The sequence below is a fragment of the Trachinotus anak genome, unplaced genomic scaffold, assembly GCF_046630095.1.
Source record: "Trachinotus anak isolate AG129_WGS33_773 ecotype Australia unplaced genomic scaffold, CSIRO_AGI_Tana_v1 ptg000004l, whole genome shotgun sequence".
In the NCBI taxonomy this organism is placed as follows: Eukaryota; Metazoa; Chordata; class Actinopteri; order Carangiformes; family Carangidae; genus Trachinotus; species Trachinotus anak.
In genome coordinates this window covers 22,205,813-22,232,705 of record NW_027273855.1, presented here as the reverse complement: position 1 = coordinate 22,232,705, position 26,893 = coordinate 22,205,813, and the positions used below count along the sequence as shown (strand labels likewise).

Genomic DNA, 26,893 nt, shown 5'->3' with positions numbered 1-26,893 from the left:
AATTTCTTGTCGAGAGTTAGATGAAAAACTCACTGTCACCTGTGGTGGAAGAAGCATGCAGACACTTTACTTAGATAAATGTACCAATATTAAAGTGTAAAAATACTCTCTTACAAGTAAAAGACCTGCATTCAAAATATTACTTATGTTCAAGCACATAAGTATTAACAGAAAAATGTACTTCAGGTGTTAAAAGTAAAAGTACTCACTATGCAGAGTGTTTCATTTTATTTTTTTTAATATATTATTGATTTGTTATTACTGATGCATTAATATATAAGTAACATTACTTATATACCATACTAACAATACATAATATTTTGATGTAGTGATTTATTTTGTATCTGAGAGTCGTACTTGGAGAAATGGTAGTTTGAGAATGAGGAGAGGGTGGAGGTGTCCCAGAATACCCTTCAGTTCATGGAGTGCACTATGCGTAGCTACACCCCTCACAAAGCTCACTTTAACTCAGGGGGCCTTGACTGTCCTCATTTAACACACTCTTTCTCTGGGTTTATTAGGATGAAACGATGCCAAGAGTGGATGGAAGGTGGAGCTCCCTGCTGTTTTTGATATTGCGTCATACGATTGATGTTTATTTAAAATGACGCCACACTAGATAACAACATCTGCCAGATGTTCTCCGACATCCTCCCACAACCAGTGCCTTAAATATCCTCAGCAAAGTTCCCATTCACCACTGGTGATCACTGCCTCATTGGCTCTAGCCAGATTTTTGAATACAGTGGTCACAGAAGCACATTGTAGTTTATCCCAGTTACACCACAAACTGCACATGGGATCATAAACCCAGCTGACTAGTTTGGCTTTAATTGGCAGGGCGGGTATGAGCGATTTCTGCAGATGTTTCTGAGGAAACAGAGATTGTGGCACTGGAGCTCCCCTTAAATTTTAAGCATTGACACATTTGGCCTGGTTAGAGCGCTAAAAGATGAAAAAGCCCGCTTAAATGAATAGTTTCCACAGGAGAGAACTTCAAAGAGCCTCAAATATTAATAGTATACATTTGAGGTTTACACTGAGCAGCTGCCTTTTGTTTTAATGTTTAACTAAGATTTATTTTCTTTTAAGGTCATTTCAGAGTGAACCAGAAACCAGGCTTTTATTTTAACTTAAAACAATACATTAGACATATTATACTGTAACACTGTGGCCAAGGAATAACTTGACCCATTTCGTCCTGAAAGAGGGTAGAAAATGTGGTGGCAGTTACAAGGTTTCCCCCTCATGTTTAAAATCTATTGTCAACACAAGGTGGCAGTCTTATTCTGCGTGCAGTGAGATATTGTACTGTGTGTTGGTTTTGTGGAATACATGGCGCAATTATTTTATATCAAATATTAAATGTTTTTGCAGTAGTTTAAATACCAACACACAGTCACTGTCAAAGACAAAATGCACCAATTATTAACACAGTATATTGTAGAGCTTAAAAGCAGCTCGACTATGGCGTTACAAATGTTATAGAAACTACTGATGACAACGTCGTAAGATGAAGAATTATGTTTTCTTAAGCCTGGTTGATTTTCTTATAACACAAACCAATATTGAATTACAAAACAAAATGGCACCTTTTCAATTTACAGCATGTAAATTACATTCATAATAAAATTATGTACACAAAATAATCTCCAGTCATGCAGTACAAAAACTATCCATCCATCTACGTATCTATTGATTCAGCTATATGTTTTTATACTGCAAGTATTGATTGTAGGAGAAATTTCACTGAAATTGCAATTCATTTAGTGTTTTCTGGCGTTTGAAGCATTCACTTCATCCAGGAGGGACCACCCCTTTGTTTACATGGTACTGGATCTTATTTAAAATTATTAAAAAATGTATGTAGTTTAATTTGAATTTGTCATTGCCATGTAACAGAGAGTTTAGTTATTGTATAATTCTGCTTTGTTACATTAGGATTTGAACCTATATTCAACTAATTTCAATGAGAGAATGTAAAAAGCATATATGCAAAGTTTATATGGGCTGTGGAAGAGTTTTGCTGGTGGTTCAGTTAAGGGAGAAAATAATTATTAAATTCTTCAGTCAGTAAAAAATGATCTAGCTTAGTCCACACAGACTGTAATCCAATTTTTTAAAAAGGAAATTCAGAATTGAGAGATATTTCTAGGCCAGGGGTCTCCAATCTTTTTCACTCTGAGAGCTCCTTTGACAAAATAGTGGCTGAGAGTTACTCGTCTTATATTACTGGTTATATTTGTTCACATATTGTATCAAAACACTCAAACTGATCTCCAAACCAAATCAGACAAATAGGATAATTTAACAAGTATTCAGATATCAATATCCAAACCTCACATTTTGTACCTCATTTGACTGACAAATAATTACTTGGCGTTGAAGAGGGGTGGGAATGTCTGTGCATTAGATTTAGTTGCATTTGGACTAAATTTACTGAGTGAAGTTGTTGCTTCAAGTTACTACTATGCATCCATGGTACTATATTCCCTGAGCCTTTGGGTGAGCTACTGGTAGCTCAGGAGCCACCTGTTGGAGAACCAACAGGGTTCTAGGCAGTTTGTTAAAAAAAACAAAAAACAAAAAAAAACAGAAAATCATCATGGAAAATCAAGAAAAAACAAAACTGGGAGGATCATGGCTGAAAAAGCTTCTAATGCTCATAAATGTGTTTCTAGCAGTCTGCCTTTGTACAGACATATGAGTGTGTGTGTGTGTGTGTGTGTGTGTGTGTGTGTGTGTGTGTGTGTGTGTGTTGGCCGTCTCCAGATGTGTACACACTGCCATGAGTCTGGCAACAGTAAACACACTGAACCTCTTGGCTAATGTGTGAAGTGTGCCATGACATGTGGCCACCAAATTAGGTTTGTTCAGGGCAACATTTGCCTCAATTAATGACATTTAACTCTTAAGAAATTCACTTTCACAAGTATGAAAAGAGACCATGTTCTCTCAAAAATATTCTAAACTAGATCCAGCTCTTGCATAAAATAGCACATAATGGTGGGTGAACCAGCACAGGAAACAAGGTTAAGGTTTGTGAAGTGTTGTGACCAATTACTCTTGTTTGTTCTTTTACATGACTGTGAACATACAAGAGCCGATATAGGCCACTCTAAAATAAACAGTGCTGCAAATTAGACACAACTTTAACCTGCATTTCCAACATTTTCCTCTAAAACTCTCGTACAATTAATCTGAGGAAAAGGAAGGAAAAGCTGCATTTTCACCCTGTCAGCTTACAGCCATTGATAAATCAACATGTAGCATTTAGAAACGTGTATAATGACCACACATTTTTGAAAACTTGAGACACACACAAAGAGATTTACAGGCGAGCTCAGAATTTGAACCGCTGGTGTTAAAACTAAATATACACAAAGAAATAGAGACGGGATAAACGAAAATGTATCTCTCCATATGTTGCACAGACTTTCAGGCCTCATATGTGGTGTTCTTCACTTTTTTCATGAGCGTGCAGGCAAATCAGGCCTTGCCCTGTTCATAATGTAGCGATGTGGAGAAGTCCGCCAACAGCTTAAGTCTGACGTAAGCGTTATGACGGGCAGGTGAGTGGAAGCTACAACAGCTGGAACTGTGTGATGCCATTCAAGGAAAACTCTGGGTGGAGCTGCCACCGGCCTGCAGAATAAAGCTGCATTTGTTTCACCGGAGCAGAAAGTACGAGCCTGGATGCTGTGCGCTCTGTGACATGTTTCACATGATACAATGATAGCCTGTTTACAAATCAAGAGGGTAAAAGAGCTCACAGAGAATATACAACACGCACTCACTCACTGTTGTGTATCTGCACCGAACAGGGTGTTTCCAGGTAAAAGAGGTGGGACCTGGTACAAACAGGATACAGGAAATGGGCCTGCTTCTAAACAGGGTCAATCAAAAGATCCCTGAAGAATAATGGACACAGTGTTTCTCTTGTTCAAAATGAGGTCATGTTACAATGGTTACTCATGGCAAAACATTTTTTGAGAATGTGTGGCATTAATGACAGTCCATACATACTGTATGCTCAATGGTAGAAGGACTCAGATCCTGCATTACAAGTTTAAGTCCTTCATTTAAATCCTACTAAACAAAAAGCAGCATTATCAGCAGAATGTACTTCAAGTATCTAAAGTAAAAGCATTTAATCTGCAGAAAAAGGTCCATTCTGACTGATTTTTGTGATGTGACATTATTATTTTGTTCATACTGATGCATCAGTGTGTAAACGGCATTTTACTTTTGCTTTTTTTTTTTGCAACCTGCTTTTTTTTTTCTTGCTTACCTCTACCAAGGAGGTTATGTTTTCACTCATGTCTGTTTATCTGTCAGCAGGATTATACAAAATGATTTTTGGATGGGCCATGGGCCAAGGAAGCACCCATTAAATCCTGGTGTATTTTGTTTGACATTGGCCTTGACTGATGTCTGCGCAGTCCAAGTGCTGTTCTAGTTTATGTATTGGATAATTTGACATCTTTGGGCCTCAAACAATTATCTACATAAAACCATCTGTGAAGTGTAAAGAGGAAATGTCTCCAGCCACACTTTTTTGTCAGGGGGTCATAAGTCAGGGGTCATGGATCACATGTCAAAATAGTTTGGGAACCGCTAGAATCTTCTTTAACAATGTATTGTATTTATTTTTTGTGAAATCTTAATCTGAAAAGTAACTAGCAACAATAGCTGTCAGTAAATGTAGTAAAGTAAAAAGTGCAATACTTGCTTTGAAATGAAGTGGAAGAGAAGTATAAAGTACCATTAAATAGAAATACTAACACTGTACCACAATAAATGTATTAAATTACTTTCCATCACTGCATATGTTAAAAGAAACACACACATACAACACAGACCTTCAAACTAGTTCCTTTGGACTGTCTGCATAGTCATAACCTGCCTTTTAATAATAATAATAATAATAGTAAGGCAAGGTAAGGAAAAGTAAAGTTAAGTTTTACCTTGTAAAAGAATGACATTCCAACGCTGCCCTGCATTCCCCAGCGTAATGGAATAGAAGAATAGACAGAGAAAGGAAAATTGAATGTAATCAACAGTTTTACAGACCAAAAGAAAAAGCTGTTAAAAACTTCACCTGAGTGCAGGTTTTATTTGAAGGTTCTGATTTTAGTGTTTAGTTTGTCCTCCAAAAGTTAAGAGTGTATATTCCATATTTCATTTTGAAAAGCGAGAGCTGAGCTTTGTTGAAAATGTGTTCGGGTAATTTGATTGAGATGAATACATGCAGCTACAGTGTGGCTCCTTCTAACTGGTGTTTGAATGGAAAGTGTTCTAGCTGTAACACAGTGGAGCTGCCAGGCCTCCTTCTATACTTCGTGAACCTCTTCAACTCAACAAACACTTGTGTTGTGAATGAATGTGTGGGCTTGTGGACCAGGGCACTCAGGGGCCTGGGTGTGTGCTGTCAAAGTCTTTAACACAGCGTATTTGTTTTTATTTGTTCGTGCTCCTGGAGGTTTGCTGTTAGGTCGGGTTTAGACTGTGTCTGTGTGCATGTGTGAAGTAAAAGAGCCCAAGATGTTTCACAGATTTCACTGTGAGACTGTTGAGCCTCAGAAGACCTAACAATATCAACATCAATATATCAACACTGCTCACTCCTTCCAGCATGAAAAGGTGTGTGCAGACTCCCTTTTGGTACCACTTACTTATACTAAATGACACGATAATAGAGGGCTATGACAAAAGTCAAAAGACCAAACACTCTCTGGTTCTGTGATACTCATGTAAGAAATTATGATTTAATACTATAGATGAAGCTACTCTGCAGTAATTAAGTTAGTAGTATCAGTTGCAAATGAAGCCAACTTACAAATGATGCTTACAAATGAATGCAACAAAATTATAATCTAAATTATTCTGAAATAGGCAATTCTGCATATGAGTATGTTACGGTATGTTAAGTACAGCAAAATATGACTGTAATGCACTTTTACATAAATAGATTTTTAAATGCATACATTTTATTTGGGTATTTTCTACACTGTGGTAGAGCTACTTTTATTTCAGGAAAATATCTCAATACTTCATCTACCATTGCACTTTGGATTCTAGGAAACTGTAATTGACAATCTTTTTTTAAATTTTGTTTGCAATGGACGGACTAAACTATTAATCAAAAAAATAATAGACAGATAATGTACAATAACTTAATGTATTACATTCATAATGAATGACATATACAGATACTGTAAGTAAACTGAGGATGGGAGCTGGAAATTGCTCCAGAGGATGATATTATCACACAGTGGGCTTTTAAGGAGCGCTGGCATCATTAAAAATGCCTTTCATCGATGTTGGCAACTTTTTTTCATTTCATTAGTTCAAAGTATAAGCCAGGTTTTGTAACCGAAAGAGTAATGTATGGATAATGGACTATATGTTTTTGGTGTTTTGATCTCAAAATATCTTCCGTGAAAACGCCCTGCATACATTTAAAGTTCATACAAAATACAGGGCAAGTCTTCTTCACACTCTAAAGGACAAATAAACATCAGCTATATCCACTTGTCATCTTGGATTATTATTTATTTCCACCATTACATTAAAATGTTTAAAAAAACAAACCAAAAATTGCTATTTTGGGACAAGGCCTGGTCCTGTACACTCTGGATGTGATGCACTATTTTCCCTCTGGTTTGCTGTGATGTCACCATGGGAAAATAGTTCAGCCTTGGCCCTGATTGGTAGAGTCAGCCTTCAAACTAGATGTATCATAAAAACTGGATTTTCTATAAAGTTGAGAAGCACATAATACTACAGCTGTAACTGCTAACTGTGAAGGTGAGGGCTGTATTCTCTACTCTAATGTCAACCTGGTGTTACTTTGAGGAGGTTGAGTGGGAGGAGATATGCAGATGGAGCCAGTGGGGCCCTATTAGTGGTGTCTGTAGTCCACCAAACTCACAGTGGACTGTTGTCAGTCTAACAGAGTCCACCACACCCACAGCCAGCATCAGGGTCAACATTCACAGGGTGGCAGTCTGCTTTCGAGAAAAGTTGTGCCACAGAGACTGAAATCTTTTTTTCTAGTGTCAATTTCTTAGCCTTTTTTCAGAGTTTGTGCATTTGGAGATATCTTGTTTTGTTAGGCAACTGGCAATTCAATAATTTCCACTGAATGGACTGGAATATTTAGGGTATTAACTTGCCCTTGAGGAAACTTGAGGAATATTTTTTACTTTTTTTTCTTCTGTGTGATCACCTTTACCTCAGCTTGAAGAGTTCTTTCACTGAGCTTTTGAAATAACACGTGGATTTTCAAGGATGCATTTTGTGATGGCCGTGAGTCCTTTAGTCTTTCTGATTCTATTTTTGTCAATGGTCGAAACCAAATTCTACAGACCAATGCAATTTAACCAGTATAAAGCTGGGCTCAGTCAACACCATGACCAAGGGAAACCCACCAGCAGACACAAGTAAGTTCTGTCTCTCTCTCACTCTGTGTCTTTTGCTCTGATTAATTTACATTGTACTGTATTTTTTCAGCCAACTACACATCTTATGTATGTGTCACACTGCTCTCCTGTCATCTCCTCTCTTGAAGGAACCACTGTGCTTATGTCACTGAAAAGACAGTTTCCTTCACCGTGCAGGATGGGGCAGCCCCCTATGTAAAAGCTGAGTACAACAAGTGTTCCTGGGGTCAAAAATGCCCAACTCTAATGTGAGTAAACAACAACTCTTATTATGTTACACAAAAATTTATACAATGATCTGTCTAATCATAAAAGGAAATTAGGACTCATATCACTTGTATGTTTATGACGAATACTTGGTTGTTCCCCTCAGGTATCGTCTGATGTACAAACCATTGTACAAAGTGGCACATAAAACCGTCACAGAGCTGGAGTGGCGTTGTTGTCCAGGCTACTCTGGTTATGGCTGTATGGATGGTCCTCCAGTTTACCAGCACCCCATGAAAATGATGCCACCTTTCAAGGGCCCACAAATGAAAGGCCCACAGTTTAAGGGTCCACAGTACAAAGGTCCCATGTTCAAGGGTCCCATGTTTAAGGGCCCACCTATTAACACTGCTGTGAAAGCCAACCCATGGAGTCAAGCCAAAGGACCGCCCACCAGTAGTTTTAACTCTTACCCAATGCATCACTTTGCACCTCCGAGGTCCTCCTCCTACCCAGACACCTCCTTCGAGCCCTATCCGCCTGTGCCAGAGCCAGAGCCACTGCCAGACCACCAGGACCCTCATCACACAGAGCATGACCAAGAACATGAGCACGAACATGAGCATAGCCAAGGACCTGAGGAACACATACTAGAGGAAATCCCTCCTCCTTCCTCTGGTGGTGAACAGTCTGAGGGTGAGGCAGGTGTGTCCTTATTCCAAACTACATCCTAATTCTAACTGGATTTGACTATTTAGTGGATAAGTGACTGGTCCTACATATTGCTTTTTTGTGGGCTCTGAAAGACTGACTTGTCTTATTCTTTTGAACCACATTTAAACTGCAATAACACCAAAACACAAAAGCATAATAGGTTTGTTCCAATGTTAACAGCTTTTCTTTCTCTTCTTAGGCCGGGCTCTAGACAGTGAGACAGAGGAGCGAATATATCGTATGGAGGAGGATGTACAACGTCTAAACCAGGGTCTGGAGACCCTGAGGGAAACAGTGAATGGACTGGAGGATAGTCTAAGAGCCTCTTTGAGAGAGGATGCCAACAGGATGCTGTCAGCTCTGCTCTCTGCTGCCCCTGGTCCTGTTCCTGCTCCAGCTGTAGCCTCTAGTCTATCCAGTGTAGGGTTTGGAGAGATTCCTGGGGGACACCCTGAGGCAGAGGGTCTTGATGGCAGACACATGTTTCCAGGTCTTACAGAACTGAATGGAAGGGTAGAGGAGCTCAAGTCAGAGCTAAAAGCCAAGACAGTAGAGCTGCAGGAACTCAAAGCAACAGTGATGGGACATGATGGAGAACTGAAGAAGATGTCAAATAGAGCCAGAGTGGTATCAAACTCCACTGGCAATCTTGGGGGGAATGCCCAGAGAGCTATGGAGAAGCTGATGGATGCCAAGCTGAACTCAGCCAGGACAGAAATTCTTGGTGGATTTGAGAAGCGTGTGGAAATTGCAGAGGGCCGATGTGAGGAGAAAGCTGGAGATGTGCATCGTCAGTGCCAGAGGGAGCAAGATGAGAGGAAAGAACAGATGGAAGATGCTCTGCTGGAAAGTTCCACAGACTTGAGAACAGAGCTGAGAAACCTCCAGGCACAGGTCCATGGTTTAAAGGTTACAGAAAACTGCTGTGGAAGAGTGAGTGGACTGGATGAAAGGGTGCAGATGCTGGAAACATCAGTGGCAGGCCTCAACCAGTCCCAGGGGCACCTGAGAGTGGAGCTGGGCGGACACAAGGACCACATAGAGGGAATGCTGGAGGGACGTCTGGGATATGTTGAGGCCAAGCTCAACCTGACTGGGCAGATCAAAAGTGATGAGTCTGGAAGGAGGAGGGGTGTCCCAGACAGAGCTGAGACAGGACAGGGCCTGGAGGCCAGAATGGAGGGTAAGCTAAGGGCTATGGAGGGCCGTTTACTGACAGCTTTGGAGGAGCTTGGTAATGCCACTGCCCCTGCACTGCTTGAGGGTCATGCTGTTCCCACTCTGGAGACAGAACTGGAGTCCCTCCGAGGAAGACTAGAGGTGGATGTGGACAGAGTGCAGAAACACCTGAGCAGCCTTGAGATCCTCTGCTCCTCTTCCTGTTCCTCAACTCAAAACCCATCCGCCATCCAGGGAGACTCTGCTGCTCCAAGTGCTAACCCAGCAGAGGAGCAGAATGTGAAGGAGGTATTGGACAAGCAAGACGCCCGTTTAAATACCCTGAATGTTACACTGCAGAATATTCTGAGACGTCTGACCCTCAGGGACCAGCAGGAACAAAGAGAAGGAGATACTCCCATCCAGGGAGAGCTCACAATCCTCAAGTTTAATGTCCGCTCAGTCAACCACAGCCTGAGAGGCCTCCAGGATTCCCTAGGAACAGTCATCCACCAGGTGGGTCAAGCCAACAGTTCCTGGCATGAGCGAGAGGCTCGTCTAGCCCAGCAGATAAAGGGTGTGGTCCAACTAGTTGGACATCAGGCTTCCATGCTTGGGGCAGGTGAGCGCAGACTCACACGACTTAAGGGTGAGCTGCAGGAGATGAAAAGGCGGCTAGCAGAGGAGGTCCGGGGCTGCCGGAGCACTGCTATGGGGGTTCAGAAAGAGGTAACTGAGGTTGAAGGTCGTGTTACCAGTGTGGAGGACCAGTGCAAGGGCCTGAATTACTTGGCAGAGGATCTGGAGAGAATCAGGGAGGAGCTAGAGAGACAATCGAGTGGGCTTCTCCTGCAAGTAAATGGGACTCTTTCCAGCCATGCTCAGCAGCTGTCTGAGCTGAGAGGCGAACTCAGGAACTGCACCTCCAAGGTGGATCCAACAGAGCAAAGTTTAGAGCTTGAGGCAGAGCCAAAACGAGGGGACACCTTTGTTTTGAATTAGTTCAGTTCATATGGACAATGTTGAATGAAAAAAGGTTAATATTCTGCAGGTATAGTGGGGGTAAAACCCATCTTATTATTTGAATTGTAAAATACAAAGGTTTTGAACCTGCACTGAAATACCTATGGTTTTAGCTAGCTTACAGTATGAAATTAAAACAAAAATGGCAGCTAATTCCAACTGCACTCATAACACAAAATTGTGAAATTGTATCATGAAGGTGCTAAGATGAACTGTTTGTTTAAATGGACCATTATTTTGAGCCTCAGTAATTGACGAAAACAACAGAAAACTGCACCTGTCTTACTTTACTGTTTCCATAAAGCTTTTGAAAAATTCTGATACGAACAGTTGTTTAACAATGTTTACATGTTTAAGTTTTTGTATTGATTTTTCTTATGTCTAGACTAGAACTATCCGAGATACTATGTTTTTATATCATTTCACTTCTTGAGCATTAGCTTTTATACTAACTGTAATCCTGCATAAAATGTTAGCATTTCAAGCAACAGTTTCCTTTAAAAGGTTTTTCAGTACTGACAACCCAATAAATCTTTATTGTCTTTACTGTGTCTTTCCTGCACATTTTATTGGTTAACAGACATTTCAAACAAGAGGTGTTAAATACATATGAAAATATATATAAATATTAAGGACTCTTCTGATGTCTTAACTGAATTACAACAATAACAACAACACCCAGAGCTTCAGAAACTAGGAAGGTGTTGGTGATGGTGTAGAGGTGTTGCAGAAAAGTGGGGATACCACAAGAGGGCAGTAGAGAAGCATTAATGCTTCTGACTGCTGGGGACTAGGGAGGCCTGATTTGAATGAAGCTGTGTTTGTGCAAAGTATAAATGTTCCCTCCAAAAATTAAGTTCATGGGGACAGCCCTCGCTTGCCAGGAGAAAATTACAACTTGGCAACGTTGCCAAGGTGATACAAACAAACAACCAAGGAGCACTTCGGTACAGCAGCCTCTCTCTAGGCTACAAATCTACCAGCCAACTTTCTGTGAACAATTCTTAATGGATGTCAGTATAGGGCAATAGATGACCTTGTTAATAGCCCTCCCCTATTAGTTCCTCTTCCCCTATCGAGCAAACAACCATTAAAATGACACCTATGTGGGAGATGAGCCCACTGCTGTGTGAAAACGTTTTAGCTGGAGACATGTGGTGAATAATAACTACAGGGACATCAAGGAGAAAAAGAGGGCAGACTGAGATGATAAACACAAAATTTCGGTCCAAAGTGCTGAATGAAAGACCGAGCAGTTTCAAATCACAAATATAAACCCTAGGTAATGATGCAGGTTCATGCACATAAATGCGCATTCACAAAGTGAAAGGAGGAGAAAGATATTCCTCTGCTTCCAGAAGCAACCTGTGAAAGTATTAGAAGACCAAATTGGTTGGTTTATCATTTTCAATACCAAAATGAGGAAGTAAAATCATTAGCTGACCACTCACTCAGTCATGAGTTTCTCTTGTGATATTGATTGCATCATTTGCAGTGAATTCGCTTTTGTTATATGTTAAAAAGACCCATTGTTCTCATCTTGTTTATGTTTAAAGAGGTCAAAGGGCTGTATGCGGTTTAAGTCTTTATCTACCTTTAGGTGTCTTGTGTTCTAGGAAGTATATGTAAGTAGTAGATATGTAGATGTACGATGTCTCGTAGTTGTTTGCTACTGCTATTGTAAACAAGCTGACATGTATCTTGACCCATCTGTTTTAATTTCTTTGTCCCTAGTTCTTGCTCTATAAAAGGGTTAGCCTGTCCATGTGTTGTTGAGACAAGTGATTATTATACTTGCCAACTTTGAGTGAGCATTGTCCCCGTATTGATCAATAATAATCTTTTTTTTTTTTTCATCTTTGCATTGATCAGTGTCTGCGCTTTCATTTCTGTGTTTGTGTCCAGTGATTCGGCAGAAAATCCACCACAAACCTTTCAGACAAAACCTACAAACACTGACTTAAAGTCCAGAGATAAACATATATACCATGACTAAACCCATAAACAAAATAGTATGCCATTCTCTGTCTCCCTCTCTGCTACATGACACAAGTACCACATTATTTCAAAGCTCCATTACATCTCTGTCACGGTCTAGTTTTCTTTTTAAATTCTTTTCTATATTCCTCACATCCCTACTTTAAGTTCACACCTCACACAAACCCAGACAACAACACATTCATCTTGTTTGTTTCCAAGTAGACATTTGGACAGAAAGGGCAGTCAGGGGCTCTGGTGAATTTGTCTCCTCTGACTCATAGCCTCTTCACTGCTCACTCATGGATCTGATTCTGAGTTATGCTCCCTGCAAACCTCGGGGACTGTCACTGGCCAAGGCAAGCGCCCAAATCACAAAAGGCAAAGTTGGCACAAAATCAGAGGACAAAGAATATTTGAGTAAACAGAGGGCTGCAGTGGTCTAACATGTGAATCATCCTATATAATGTCCTCTGTAGACGCTTAAGGTGAAAGGAGAGTTTTTGTCCTCGTTATACTAATGTCAGAGAACGGACAGTGTTTATTACAGCTGGCATACAAGAGGAAGCCCAGGAGATGGTCACCTTGAATCCAGGACTCTTCTTAGTAATAAGTTCCAGCATTTGACATTTTTCAATAAGCAGTAACATGTAACGCTGTACTGGCGCTTTTAGTCTCTACACTGTATTCGCTGTTGGTGCAAAGTTGTAATCACACTTACAAAACAAGGTGAAATTTTGAAACATTAACGTAATAAATGATAAATGAAATATAACAGATGAAGGGAGGCTATATCACCATGCCCCACCACAATGCCCCAGCTTTTGTTGCGTCAATAACATGAAATATTGAGTTCTTATCTCAATACTTCGTTATGTCTCTAACACTCACAGAGGATGGATTGCTGCCAGAGTTAAGTGCCTAAAGTACAATTTGGCTCAGTTCCCAAAGTGGAAGATTATTAAGACAAACAACTTTAGTAGAAGGGAAATGAATTCATGCCTATGCAGGGAAGACCTTCCATAAACATGAAGATTTTATGAGACGAGAGTGCAGAAAGGTCTTTCATACACATCTCTGGAATTAATAATTTATCTTATGTACATTGGATGGATGTTAGAAGCATGAAGTACACAAGGGTCACATGCAGATTAACTGTAAACAAACAACCACCGATTTCCTTTGACAGCCTCTTATTATTTTAAAACCATTGTGCATTAAGGTTTTCTTTCATCAGTGTTATTCACACATTCATTTTTTGTTTTTGTTTTTTTATACTTTTTTTTTTTTTACATTTTGGTTTGTGTACGGATCAAACTCAAAAGACATAGTGTTAATTAGTGAGCTTTAGAGGTGCTGGTAGGTAGATATCCAGGTAGCTAAGTAGTGGTGTTGATCTTCTTATCTAACTCTAGGCTAGAACTCCAACAAGGGTAGTTTCTAAACAATTAAACAGCTCCTTTAATGTCCATTTTAGTTCTCTTTGTTATTGTAAAAATTGTGAGGTTGCACTTGCCATTCAACAGCAGTTTTACAGCCACAGATAACAAATAACCTGGGAATTTCTGAAGGGCATTTTTTCTGTAATTTTTGACATTTGTAAAATTATCATTAGCTGCAGCTCAACATGCAGCCATAATGGCTCAAATGGCACTTCTGATACTGTCATCAGTCCCAACATCATCCAGTTCAGGTTTAGTCTTAAAATAACAGAAACAAAACCATTAAACAGGAACATTCACATAATGGTCTCCATGGTCCTCCCTGGTCCTTTTCACTGTAAGGCTGGTACTGACATCAACTCTCATATAGTTTCGGTTAAATCAAATTTACCACTCTGGTCTTTCCTCCTTAGAAACTCATGTAACTCAATATCGAATCGCCATATCGATTTTTAATTCATTTCATAGATAGCTGCACATGTAGAACATTGGTTTTATTTAGTCACTCCAATGAAACCAGGTAACAGTTACACCAGACATCAAATGATTTTTTTTAAATTTAATTAAATTTTTATTTATGAGCATGGGACTGGTTAATAAATCAACCATGTGAGTTTGAGTGGTCCCAGTTTTCTGTCTCTAAAGCAACCCAGACAGGAAGGACAGTAAAATTATAATTTAATATTCATCATAAAACAGAGACATAAGTGAAAATCAAAGGAAGATCAGCTTATGTTAATGACAAAGTTAAAACGTATATTTTTTTTCAAATTTTCATCACTTGTAAGAAAGGAAAAGTGGTCCTTTGATTGTTATGAGTGAATCAACCATTATTTAATTTACTCTGTAAAATTTTCTTTGTGACAAGGTTGTGTTATGTGTTTTAACAGTCATATTAAAAAAAAAAACATAATTAAGTTAACTAAAGTTGGTTTAATTAATACCAGAGGATCTTTCTGACCCAGCTGACCATGTAATGGATATACATTGTTTCAGATGTTTCCAATATAAAACAGATACAGATTTGATATTTATATCACCAAAAAAATCAAATGTGCTTTTCTCATTTTCTGTTTTTCTCCTTTGTCTTGAGGCAGAATGTAGTTATTCACTAATCGGAGTGACAGTTAGGGTTACAGGCTACATAAAAAAAGAGAGAAAAGTGTTCTTCTAAAAAGACGGTCATTATTCTACATTCACATTCAAATTATTCACTGGCAAGAGGAAGACCAAAATTTCCAGCAGCACCAATTAGTCATATTGCAGAAGCTCATCAGATTAATTCTACAGCTTTGTAATCCAGCCTCTCAAAGGTTGAGGGATGGCCTCTGCTCCCAGTTGTCCGCCACTGCTAACCTCACACAAGGTTGTATGACAATTTCAGCTCACTATCCAGTAAGAATCAAAGTGCACAAGTATTTTATAGATATTTAAACATTTTACAGTTATAATAACCATGATAATAATAATAATAATAATAATAATAATAATAATAAAACATTGAATTCAATGAGTCGAATAAATGAAATGAATGAAAAAGACATGGTACTAGCAAAACAATTAATTTTTTTATAATGAAAACAGCTGCCTGCTATGGCTGTAATTGATACTATGAGAGCAGTGATAGTGAACCTACACAATCAAGTTGACCTGAAACTCACTATAATTCTCTATTTTCACATTGTAAACTCTAAATTTCATCTAATGATGGGACTGTTTAAAAAAAAAAGTTTAAAAAAATTACCATTCATCCTGAGGGGCAAACATGAATTTCTGCATTAAACGTCATGACAATCACTCCAGTAGTTGTTGAGAAATTCAACTCATAACTATAAATGTCAACCTAATGGTGGTAAATGCAGGAAAAGTCAGGGGATCATCAAAGCCATTGTGCTACACAAGCACCATGGTTATCAGTAACAGTTTTGCACCAGTCCATCCAGTAGAAGTTGAGATATTTCACAAGATAAGTGAAAACTTATCTTTTAAGACCTAGAGGAAAAGTGACCGACTTATAGACATCCACCATGTCTTTATGATCTGATGGACAGTGACTGCTCTCATGTTCAAATGATCTCCCATAATTTCCTCTTGTTCTGATCATTTCCTGCCTAATGTCATCTCTAATAAGCCACTGAAGGGACTTCATCCTGCAGCGGACCACAAACTGTGACACTAAGTTCATAAACGTGTCAGAACAAGAGAGCTGAGAAGGACCAGGACCCTGTACCGAGGTATTAATATGACAGTGCTGCTCTTTACAGCTTTCTGGCAGCCCTGCAGCCTCTGCGCCAGCAACAGCGAGTGAGCCCATGCTCCCTTAAGCAGCTTTCCATGACTGTCAGTCAGGGAGCAGCACTGCTGAGAGCAAACTGCATGGGTGGGTATGAAGAAGTAGGATGACACAGCGCTTCAGGTGCAGTTCAAATGCTCCCTACCAGGACTGCATTTACTGTGTCACAGAGGATGACACTTTATTTTCTACAGTGGCTGTCACATTCATTTTGCACCGCTCAAATTAATATCATCACTTAAGAAATCTCCTTCCAATCGCAAATTATGCATCAAGCATTTTTGATTAATATAATCATTAACTGCCTGAAGCATAGGTATTCACTGATCATAAACTGTTGGCACATTTCTTCACTGTGAACCAAGACCGTGATGAAAGGAGGGCATAAGCTGTCTCATATCCAACTGACGCGATAAGAAATTACAATCATGATTTCTCTCACTTTGAATTTTATCTGAAATTACCACTTCAGAGTTGCATCCTGCAATATTAATAACCCATTGAAATCATACTCTCTGTTTCACTCAGAGAAGAAATATTCTTCAGATGTTAAATAGGATCAAAATCCACCCTGACATTGCTTCATCCATAAACCAACAGCCAGTTTTCCCTCCTCCAGGTTCTGACTACCACCCTTACAGTCACTGATCAGGTGATTTTCTATATACACATGCAGCAAGTACACAAATATACACACAACGTTGCTCATTGGTGCAGGAATGAGCAGCTGTGTGTGAGTAAACTGTGGAAACCCATGTAGAAACAAATCAAAAAGAAGGGGATAAGTACAACAGGAAAGTAGCAAGTTAGGATGGATAGAGGAAATGGGGTGGGGAGCGGTACTTTGAGTCATCAGTGACAGAGTATTATACTGATCCCTCTCTCCCTCTCTCTCTCCCCCTCTCCTCTCTCTCTCCTCTCTCTCTCTGGCTGGCCTGCCGTCACCGTGGGCTTTTTGTTCTACATCACTGGGGCTCAGTGCATCTCCACAGTTATGACGAGTGCATGCGCTGTGTGAGAGAGCGAGAGCATGTCCACCTGGCCGGACGTGTGTGAGTGTGTGTCACTGAAGAGGAGGAGGATACCTGAACCGCACTCCCCTTTCTGTCCCTCTCTCTCTCTCTTCATCGTCTCTGTCCCCCTCTCGGCGACTGGCCAAGCTCCTCTCCTCTGTGTCCTGCTCTCCACCTGGCCTCCATGTGTTTAACTGAGGACAAGCCATTCCTTTCTGGAAGGTAAGCAGCACAGCGGTGGGATGTCTGGTTGGTTTTCAGTGCAATGCAAAGACATCAGACCAACGAACAGATCATTGATGATGAGGCAGTTGTTTGATCTTCCACATTTTACTGATGTTGTTTTCAGTGGTTGCTAGCCATAGGTAATGAGACAAAGAAACTGACATGACTTTGAAAAAAGATTTATTCTGTCATTTATCTCTTTGCTTTTATTTTCTGTGCAAAGCTCTGGTGGTTTATTGTGACTCACAGTGGTTGTTATCTTCAATTCTCCCTCTAACATGATGACACTTGGTTGTATTCACTGAAGGACATTCAGTCAAGCTTCAGACACTCTCTCAAAGAAGTGAAAAAGGGATTCTGCAGCCTGTAATGCTGATGAGATGAAGGCACAGAGATCACAGCCAACTTGTGGGATCTCCAGCAGGATTAGTGATGAGATCACTGATCAGCCTTCTCTGTAGAAAAAAAACCGACTGCTTTCCTTTATCTTTTAGTCAAAGTTGAAGTTGTCAAAATGCCTAATGTTTTCAAGACGCCCTGTCGACTCCGTCTCCAGCTGCTTGACACACATTATTTTTCAGGTTTATGTATGAACTGCCTGTTGTTGTAGCCTGCACAGAAATATGTGAGTGACGATTCATTTGTATGTGGGTTCTCACTCTCTCCTCACAACAGAAAATCTATATAATTTGACAATGACCAATCATAATGCTTATCTATTGGATACAATATGATTTAACACAGTGAATGACCTTCAACTGCAGATTGGAGTCAAAGGCAAATAACATATGGACACATATGAACCACCACTGACACAGAAATGTTTGCCTTCCCATACTCAATCAGACTGTGGTTATGTAATATGTTTGTGTCATGAGGAGGAAGCAGTCGTGCTGGAGTGATGATGACAGGACTTACTAGGGTGGCAGAATTGTAGTTATTTATTTATTTTTTGCATTCTTTGTGGCTGTTGTCCTTCCCACAGGCAGAGACTCCGAAACAATGAAAGAAACAACATTTTTTAAACCAGATTATCATTAGTGATACTTCAAAGCATCTTATAGAAAAAAATTTGATGAGCATCCAATATGAAAAGTGATCAAGTACGAATTACAGTCATATTGAATGACCAGTGTTTGTGTTGTTTGCATTAGACCCTTCATGATAAATAGTTTCTATACCAATCAGATACATAAGAAGTTCTCATCGCTGATACCACATCTGTGTCACCTCTGCCCTACGATCTTCATTTTCTTTCCTCACATCACACTGGCAAAAAAAATAAATAAATAAATCTGCAATTACAGATAGTGTTTAATCCTCATCTTTAATCTAAAGTTGATATTTTAAATTGTTTATTTGTAGGAAATTGTTAAAAAAAAAAATCTACTGACTGTTGAGTTTGGATGCAAATTTTCTACATGTTAAAGGATGGTGTGCAAGAAAAGGAAAAAAAACTTTTAAGAGGCTGAAATAATTCCGCGCTGTGACAAAAACCATGTCGAAATCTCAACACCTGTACAGTCATCATGGTCACATTGTTATACTGTGTTGCACATTATGCAAACACATTATGTTAGGTATTGTTTCACGTGATCATTCTCCACAGTCATTACATAACATTTGTCACAGCGCGCACTGCGATGTTTGAAAGAGTAGCCTCTGGCCGCTCTTTGTCATGCCGCTAAAACATGGTGTAAATATTGTGCCGTGACGGCGTTCACTGTCACTGTCACTGTCAGTCACTCTCAGATGAGGAGGCAGTTAGACACAGCAAGGGTGAACAGACACCACTTCAACCTTACAAAGGTCTCACAAGGCCTTGGGGAGATGTGCCGCCCAGTACACTGTGCGTTGTATATGTTGAAGTTAAGGCTTGCTTTTAAAAACTGCACAATGCAGTGAACCACAAGCTTAATAAAAAACTAAAAATATAGATGTTTTGCACACAAATAGTGCTGACTAGTGCTGCAGCGGTTAGTTTATTAGTCAATCGATAGAAAACTAATCAACAACTGTTTTGTTAGTTGTCCTTTTTCAAGCAAAAATGCAACACATTTCCTGGTTTCAGCAAAAAATAAGTCAAGATTTGCTGCTTTCCTCTGTCATTTATGAGAGTAAATGAAATGTGTTTGGGTTTCGAACAGAACAAGCAATCTGAAGATGTCACTTTGAGCTCTGGGAAATTGTGAAGAGCATTTTTTTAAAACTTTTTTTTGGCATTTTATTATTTATTTGATTAATAGTAATTTTTTGAAGAGTTGATCAAAAATAAGCTTCATGTTGCAAACAAGCATATAGATAAGTAAAACAAGCATTATATAATAAACATTATGAAAGGTCATTTCAGCAGCACAATGTTGCAATAGGTAGCTGGACAGCTTTTAACAGTAATATTTATTTGCTAAGATGTTTTTAACTAGTAAGTGTATACATTTTTTTAAAGTTGCATATTGCCTTGAAATTAACAAATGAAAACAGTGTAAATAAACTAAAGACCATCTTGAAAGGACTCAGTAGTCATGAATACTCATGGTTTGGTCCACGCGCACCTTTGAATTCTGCCTTCATTTTGACTTAAACTACATACCTGTTAAGTTTTGTGAAATCAACCAAGCATACAAGATACAATGTGACAACTTACATTCAGAAACACACATATTTTATGATTCATAACATCAAAGACACAAACACTGATGTCTGACTGTGAATGTAACATCACAAAGAGTATGCACTGGAGGGTGTTTTTCAAGATAAAAATCAGACGAACCAATGCCAACATTATTTTCCGCATTTGGTAAGAGAAAAAAATAAAAGTCAAATAAAATGGATGAGAAAAATTAAGATAAGTCTGACTTTAATTTGATTTGGAATAAATATTAGTTTTCAGAAATAATCAAGGTCCAGTCTCTGACAAACAAAGTCTGCATGTCTGACAAACATGCAGACACTCTGACTTGTGATTGTCACTGCTCATAAGCTCGTGCACGTGGTTGCGCCGGCCCTTCGCTTCCACCCCGACAGGCCCATCAGCCTTTGAACGGCTGCTTATCTCCTCTGACTACAGACATTTAATGATGAGTGACAGCCCTTGTTTCAGTGGTATCACATGAAAATTTTTGATGGCATGCAGTGGGAATTACTTGTCATGCTGATGACAGCAGTAAACTGCATATGTATATATTAAAATCTTTTCCTCAGCAAATTACACAGTCAAAAGGTCTCCACGGCGACAGCAAACCTGAGCGAATGGGTCAGGGTTGGATGCAAATGTGCATCAAAGATGACATAATGAGGAACATGCGCCAGGTCAACAGGCGATATTTGGTTTACAGTGTGCACCATCATCATCTGGAGGTCATTGTCACAGTCTAATAGGCGCCCAGTTAATCACAGCTCAACAGAGGAGTTATTCAGCTCAGAGGAAAGATAACAGTAGTGTCACAGTTTAGCCAGTCTCAAAATACTCAAGCTGTCACTGCGGACCAAAGGCACAGTTCAGCCGGTTAAGCTTTCCCCAGCTCTTTGTGTCTCTCTTTCACACTCACATGGTTGAGGGTCGTGTAGGTTTTGTTTCTCTGGTTATATAAACGTACTCTGACACAGAGTTCAGCTTTGACAGAAACAGTCTGTTGGTTAATGAGAGGCGCTTTTAGGCGTTCATTGAACTATGCTGATGTATGCGATGGGATAAATATGGGATTGTTTAAAAAAAAAAAAAAAAAAAAAAATCAAGGGAAATAGTGCTCACTCAGGCTTAGTGGAAGAGCTGGAGCTTAGAGGCCAGCACACTTGAGAAAGAAGCTTCCGCACTTTCAGAGCTGTGCAGAAGTTGTTCTGATTAGTGCAAGCTTTAAATCTTCCAGGTGTGACAGCTTCTGTCCAAGAGCTTGCATTAGATAAAACATCTTCTGCACACATCTGTGCAGATGTTTCCCTCTCAAGCCTATTTGTAGAGGGTGCTTATCACCCAGGAAACAACCCAACACAAATTGAATTGTCATGGCATAATGTACAAAAATGGGATGATAATTTATTGCATTTTAGTTTGCATTTTATTGCATTTAGTACAGGAAGTCTGAAAAAAAGAGGTAATCATTGTGCTAATCAGTGTTTTTAGGCTGACACTGGCACTGATATTTAAGAATACAAATGATGCTACTGCTGTATATTGTTCAAAAACATATAATAAATTCAAAAAACATAAATATTAAATAAAATAGTGACTACACATAAAAACAAGTAAGGGAAACAAAACACGATATTCTTAATTATTTGTGCATATCTGTCATCACCTTCATCAATACTGACAAATCTGAAAAAAATAACAGAACTACGCAATAAATTATAAAAAAAAACATATTCTATGTGATAAATTTAACCCCACATTGGGCTCGAGCAAATCCAAATGAGATGGAAACAAGCTAATTGACAACAGAGCCTGATAATCTTCAAGTGCTGACACAACAGTGGAGTTCTTGTGTTTGAGCGGTAATAATTACTTATACTCTCCTGAGTCTCCTCCACTCAGACTGACTGAGCATTTCGTTATTGACTGGTGCGCTGACTTGCATAGTAATGAAGCCTCATTCTTTATCCTGTGTGATTGCTTAAGACCTTGAGTCAGTGCTGCCTCTGCCTCATCTCTGATAACGCTCCGAGTGTTGCTCCAGATTCATCCCTGCAAACCTCCTTCCTCCCCAATTTTTGTTTTATTTTTGATTCTTCTATCGAGCAAAGTCATGATCCATACTCATCTTGCTCATGTGACTCATAACAAAGAGCGTGAGTCTCTCACATGTTTCATTTGATGCTCAGGAGACACTTCAGATTCTTCTAACAATCTATTAGGCTAATTTATTAGCTCTTTGAAATCCTCAAGCACCTGTCAGCTCTCCCTCATGGCTGAATGATCAAACTCTTACCCACACTTATTGTGTATCTGTCCTATCACTCCATGTGCTTGTATTGTATTTGCATGTGTGCATAAATGTCAGCCAAAGAGAAACCTCAACTATCCTTTGATCTGGCGTATTTGAGCGTCTGTTATCTTAATCGTAATTGTTTTGTTCTGTCGCTCTTAATCTCTCATCTCATATATAAATCCTGAAAGGCACAGTCTTTCAAATTCTTTCCATCTGTCAATCCTGCTTTGGATATTTCAATTTAATACCAATTGTCCTCATCTTTTGCTCAGGATTATGCTTTATTTAAAAAAGCTTTTTCATCTATTTTTACATCTGAGCCTGTGGACTGGAAGTACTGTGCAACAAAGACAGTAAGAAAGCACAGCTTGCACTTCAGACAACAGGCCACATTTCAGCTTTTTCCACTGTAATTTAACACCCTTTCATGCATTTACTCCCTCCTCATTCAAGTTTACACCATCATCAGTGGTGTATTGGGTTTCTGTAAATTCTTCAATCACTGCATTATGTGCAATTAACTTGTGCGTGCTAATGTTAACAACATTTCAGATGGGAAATGCTTCAGACACATCTGCTGTGTTTGCCTCTACCATCTCCATGGAGTACGACATCCTTATGGGTTCGCTCTACAGTGTATTTTGTAAGTCCACACAACAAGCCAAATCTCTGTGTCGATCATTTGCTGACTCCATGTCAAATCCCCACAGGTGCACAGTCTCTCGCCCAGCTCAGTCTCTCTCTCTTTACAGGTGTATTGTCCCTCATGGGCAACTGCATTCTGCTACTTGTTGCATATCACAAGCGGTCGACCTTGAAGCCTGCAGAGTTCTTCATCATCAATCTCTCTATCAGTGACCTTGGGATGACGCTCTCTTTATTCCCACTGGCCATACCATCAGCTTTTTCACACAGGTACCTCACATTCCTCCTCTTATCCTTCTTCTTCATTTCTCCTATCTCAACATCAAATCAATTTCTCAGTGAATAACACAATAATCAGTGACCATTGACAGCCATAGGCAAATATTATAATATAAATTAATTGATAAGCTAGGTTTTGTAACATTTTTTCAAGCAAAAATACCAACTGTTCCCTTCTTCCAGCTTCTCTATGGTGAGATTTCCCTGTAAACTTAATATCTTTAAGTTTTAGACTGATTATCAGACAAAAAGAGGCATCTGGGGAGGTCACCTTGGGATTTAGGAAATTGCGACAGGCATTTTTCATTATTTGCTGACATCATACAGACCAAATAATGAACTGCTTAATCAAGGAAAACCACAGGTTAATCAATGCTGAAAATGACCGTTAGTTGCAGACCCAGTCTCCGTCACATTTCCCCTTTCTCTGTGCATACAGGTGGCTGTTTGGAGAGGTCACCTGTCAGCTCTATGCTATGTGTGGAGTGCTGTTCGGTCTGTGCAGCTTGACCAACCTCACAGCCCTGTCCTTAGTCTGCTGCCTTAAAGTCTGCCTTCCCAACCACGGTGAGGGGATGACAAACTAAACTAATGAGCATGTTGTTGTCAACACTGGCAGGTGTTTTTTCACAAAGCTGAACACCATGAGGGAAATAAATAACCACTATAACTGCAAAGCATTTTTTTTTCTTTCTATCTCCTGTCTGATCAGGTAACAAGTTCTCCTCGTCACATGCCCGCCTCCTGGTGGTTGGAGTGTGGTGTTACGCGTCTGTGTTTGCTGTAGGGCCCTTGGCACAGTGGGGACATTACACCGCTGAACCCTACGGCACAGCCTGCTGCATTGACTGGCATGCACCCAACCACGAGCTTTCCGCTTTGTCTTACATTGTCTGCCTTTTCGTCTTTTGCTATGCACTACCCTGCACCGTCATCTTCCTCTCCTACACTTTCATTCTGCTGACAGTGCGCGGGTCACGTCAGGCCGTCCAGCAGCATGTGTCACCACAGACCAAGACCGCCAATGCACATGCTCTCATTGTCAAGGTCAGAGGATATCAGGACTTCAGGTTTTGCAGTTGGCAGGATTTGAGCAGGATATGAGACAGGGCATTATTCAAGGGTTATAAAAATAATTTATCTTTGTTGAACCTTCTTGTGCATATGTAGCCATCTCTGTGTGTGTGTGTGTGTGTGTATGTAGAAATAATAACAGTATGATGCTCTATTTGTATCTAAACTATTTATGCTTTGCCACTGGTGTGAAACTGAAAAAAATCTTCTGCATGACATGTTTTTGCGTTATGTGTGTCCATGCATGTATTTTTAAAATGTTTCTTCTCCACAGCTGTCAGTAGCGGTGTGTATAGGCTTCCTGGGTGCCTGGACGCCATACGCTGCTGTGGCCATGTGGGCCGCTTTCGGAGACGCCACACAAGTTCCTCCTGCTGCCTTCGCCCTCGCCGCTGTGTTCGCCAAGTCTTCAACTATCTACAACCCTATGGTCTACCTGCTGTGTAAGCCCAACTTTCGCGAGTGTCTCTACAGAGACACGTCTATGTTACGACAGAGGATCTACAGGGGGAGTCCACAGTCGGATCCGAAAGAACGCTTCGGATCCAACTCACAGCGCAATAAGGACACGAGCATCTCCACGCGCTTCTCAAATGGACAACAGGAGAATTATGGGGCGTGTCTGCACTGTGCTGAGAATGCAGGGCTGTGTCATGTGACACAGACCCAGAGGACTGCCTGCATCCTGACTGGATCCACCTACAGAGAGGTGACAGTCAGCCAGCTCTCAGCCAAACCACAGGCTGGTTTCCTCTAGTGGAGCAACCTACTTCTTTCATGAAGATAACAAGACAGGAAAGGTGCCCTAAGAGACAGAGAGATCACTGTGCACGCACAACTTACAACAAGTGTGTGTTACTAGACTTTATAGTCTGACAACACTTACAAGGACGTTCAAAGGCACTTCCTGAAAGGCAACTCACAAGTGGCCCCGTCATTGTGAGACCCCTAAGAGTCCCAAACAAACGTCCACACTGTGGTGACTTCATCTGAGAAGATTTGCCACAGAAATTTATACTTGTAATATTTGTGATGCCTCCTTCTGTCGGCTTGTGTCCTGATTCATTTTAATGCACTGCAACTTCACTGGATTCTAGAGGAACAGAAAATGGCTGGCTTCAAGGTTAATTAGGCAAATGTGTGAGATTTTTAAGCAGCTTGTCGTCCTTTGGGTACAGCACAAACATGCTGCTCAATGTGAGGATAAATCGAGTTTTCCAGTGCAAACAAATAATAAGAAAAAAGATGTGTTGAATTATTGTGAAGGATTGTGAAGGAAACTAACAAACTGTTTACAGACCCTCCTCTGGACTAACAGATTAATATGTAATTAAGATTAAGCTTTATAACTGAAGAACCTGTGTAACTGTTGCATGAAGATGTTAAAGTGGTACTGAGCACAAAACGATCAAGCGTTCGCTCGCTGTAGGCTTGAATGTTTCTCCTTGTCTTCTTTGGAATCTACTGTAACAGGGACATAAAATCAAACAGACAGCTGCTATTTTCTGGAAGGAATGAAACAGTCGAGCCACTTCCAGCCTACAGGGTTCAAGTGTTTGATCATAAAGACAGATTTAGTCACTGTAATGAAGAGGTTCATGCTCAACAAGGCTCCACTGTGCCACGTAGCCTGCAGTTATCATCCTACTGCAGTCAGATAAAACCGGCAAACAAGTTTGCACACTGTCGACCTTAAGACTGTTTCTGGGGATTAAAATCTGATATGAACACTAATTTAAAAAATGGGACAAGAGGTAAATTTCACCTCAATCTTAATCATCACTTCTCAGAGAAATTCAGACTTTTATCTAGCGAAAGCCACTGCTTTCTTTTAGCAGATACCTTCATTCATCAATGCCCTTAATCTTCCATGCACGTTAGATTATACTATAGATGCTCTTATGTTTGTATTTTAAATAATGTGAATTTACACTAAATATTAGAGTGAAAATGTCATCAACCAAACCAGTTCATCATGGTGACCACCATGTCTGAGCATGCATGTACAGTATGACTGACAGAAGCTTTCCCTAAAAGTCATAACGTCCAGCACTTCACTGTCTTTCATTCTGCTTTCCCTCTTTAACGTGCTACTGTGCTGTGTGGCTTCATGTACTGTATGTATATAAAGGAAAGCATACTGTGTGTGTCGATATCCTTGTCAAAATCCAATTCTTGTGCAGCCTTATTTACTGAAGAATAAACCATTCAGTGGAGGTTTGTTATCAGATTGATTTGAAATCCTTTCCTGTATTCCAACCTGAAGGAGGACCATCACAAATGTGTCAGAAAAATAGACAATAGAGTAAAATAGGAGGGAAATAGTGAATAAAAAATGACATTAATGAATTCCAGCACAGGAGTAAGTTAAAAAAAAAACATTGAAACTGTCTTTATTCCTGAGTAATCTCCAAATGGTTATGGTGTAGAAAAAAACACTTCTGTGACTCATTTGAATTATCTGTGAGGATGT

The 26,893-nt window shown here is 39.8% G+C and overlaps 3 protein-coding genes across 6 annotated transcripts in view; 2 read left to right on the top strand and 1 right to left on the bottom strand.

Annotated features, from left to right (window-relative positions):
* Positions 1-26,893, bottom strand: part of samd10a (sterile alpha motif domain containing 10a) — a 42,405-nt gene that overhangs the window by 12,417 nt on the left and 3,095 nt on the right. The window contains exon 4 of one of the 3 annotated variants that reach the window (XM_071477075.1): positions 4,968-4,997. The exons of the other annotated variants lie outside the window; for them this stretch is intronic. The gene's annotated coding sequence lies outside the window, so the exon portion shown is untranslated. The remainder of the gene's footprint in view (positions 1-4,967; positions 4,998-26,893) is intronic. 3 annotated transcript variants of the gene reach the window in all.
* On the top strand, positions 5,011-11,093 carry emilin3a (elastin microfibril interfacer 3a). Its single transcript, XM_071477059.1, has 4 exons — positions 5,011-7,445; positions 7,574-7,693; positions 7,819-8,357; positions 8,566-11,093. The coding sequence occupies exons 1-4, from the start codon at positions 7,294-7,296 to the stop codon at positions 10,524-10,526; spliced, it is 2,772 nt and encodes a 923-aa protein (XP_071333160.1). The 5' UTR covers positions 5,011-7,293; the 3' UTR covers positions 10,527-11,093.
* On the top strand, positions 15,749-26,650 carry opn7d (opsin 7, group member d). Of its 2 annotated transcripts, XM_071477071.1 has the most exons (6): positions 15,749-17,494; positions 22,975-23,065; positions 23,175-23,337; positions 23,786-23,913; positions 24,059-24,393; positions 24,695-26,650. In XM_071477071.1, the coding sequence occupies exons 2-6, from the start codon at positions 22,975-22,977 to the stop codon at positions 25,175-25,177; spliced, it is 1,200 nt and encodes a 399-aa protein (XP_071333172.1). In that variant the 5' UTR covers positions 15,749-17,494; the 3' UTR covers positions 25,178-26,650. The 2 variants fall into 2 exon arrangements, with proteins under 2 accessions (XP_071333172.1, XP_071333171.1); XM_071477070.1 differs by lacking the exon at positions 15,749-17,494 and having other exon boundaries at positions 20,109-23,337.

Excerpts from the sequence above, each read along its gene's own strand:
- emilin3a (XM_071477059.1), top strand. The coding sequence starts at position 7,294 with ATGCATTTTGTGATGGCCGTGAGTCCTTTAGTCTTTCTGATTCTATTT. Across the intron at positions 7,446-7,573 it reads AAACCCACCAGCAGACACAA|GAACCACTGTGCTTATGTCA; the intron begins GTAAGTTCTGTC and ends CCTCTCTTGAAG. Across the intron at positions 7,694-7,818 it reads CAAAAATGCCCAACTCTAAT|GTATCGTCTGATGTACAAAC; the intron begins GTGAGTAAACAA and ends TGTTCCCCTCAG.
- opn7d (XM_071477070.1), top strand. The coding sequence starts at position 22,982 with ATGCTTCAGACACATCTGCTGTGTTTGCCTCTACCATCTCCATGGAGT. Across the intron at positions 23,338-23,785 it reads CCATCAGCTTTTTCACACAG|GTGGCTGTTTGGAGAGGTCA; the intron begins GTACCTCACATT and ends CTGTGCATACAG. Across the intron at positions 24,394-24,694 it reads CACATGCTCTCATTGTCAAG|CTGTCAGTAGCGGTGTGTAT; the intron begins GTCAGAGGATAT and ends TCTTCTCCACAG.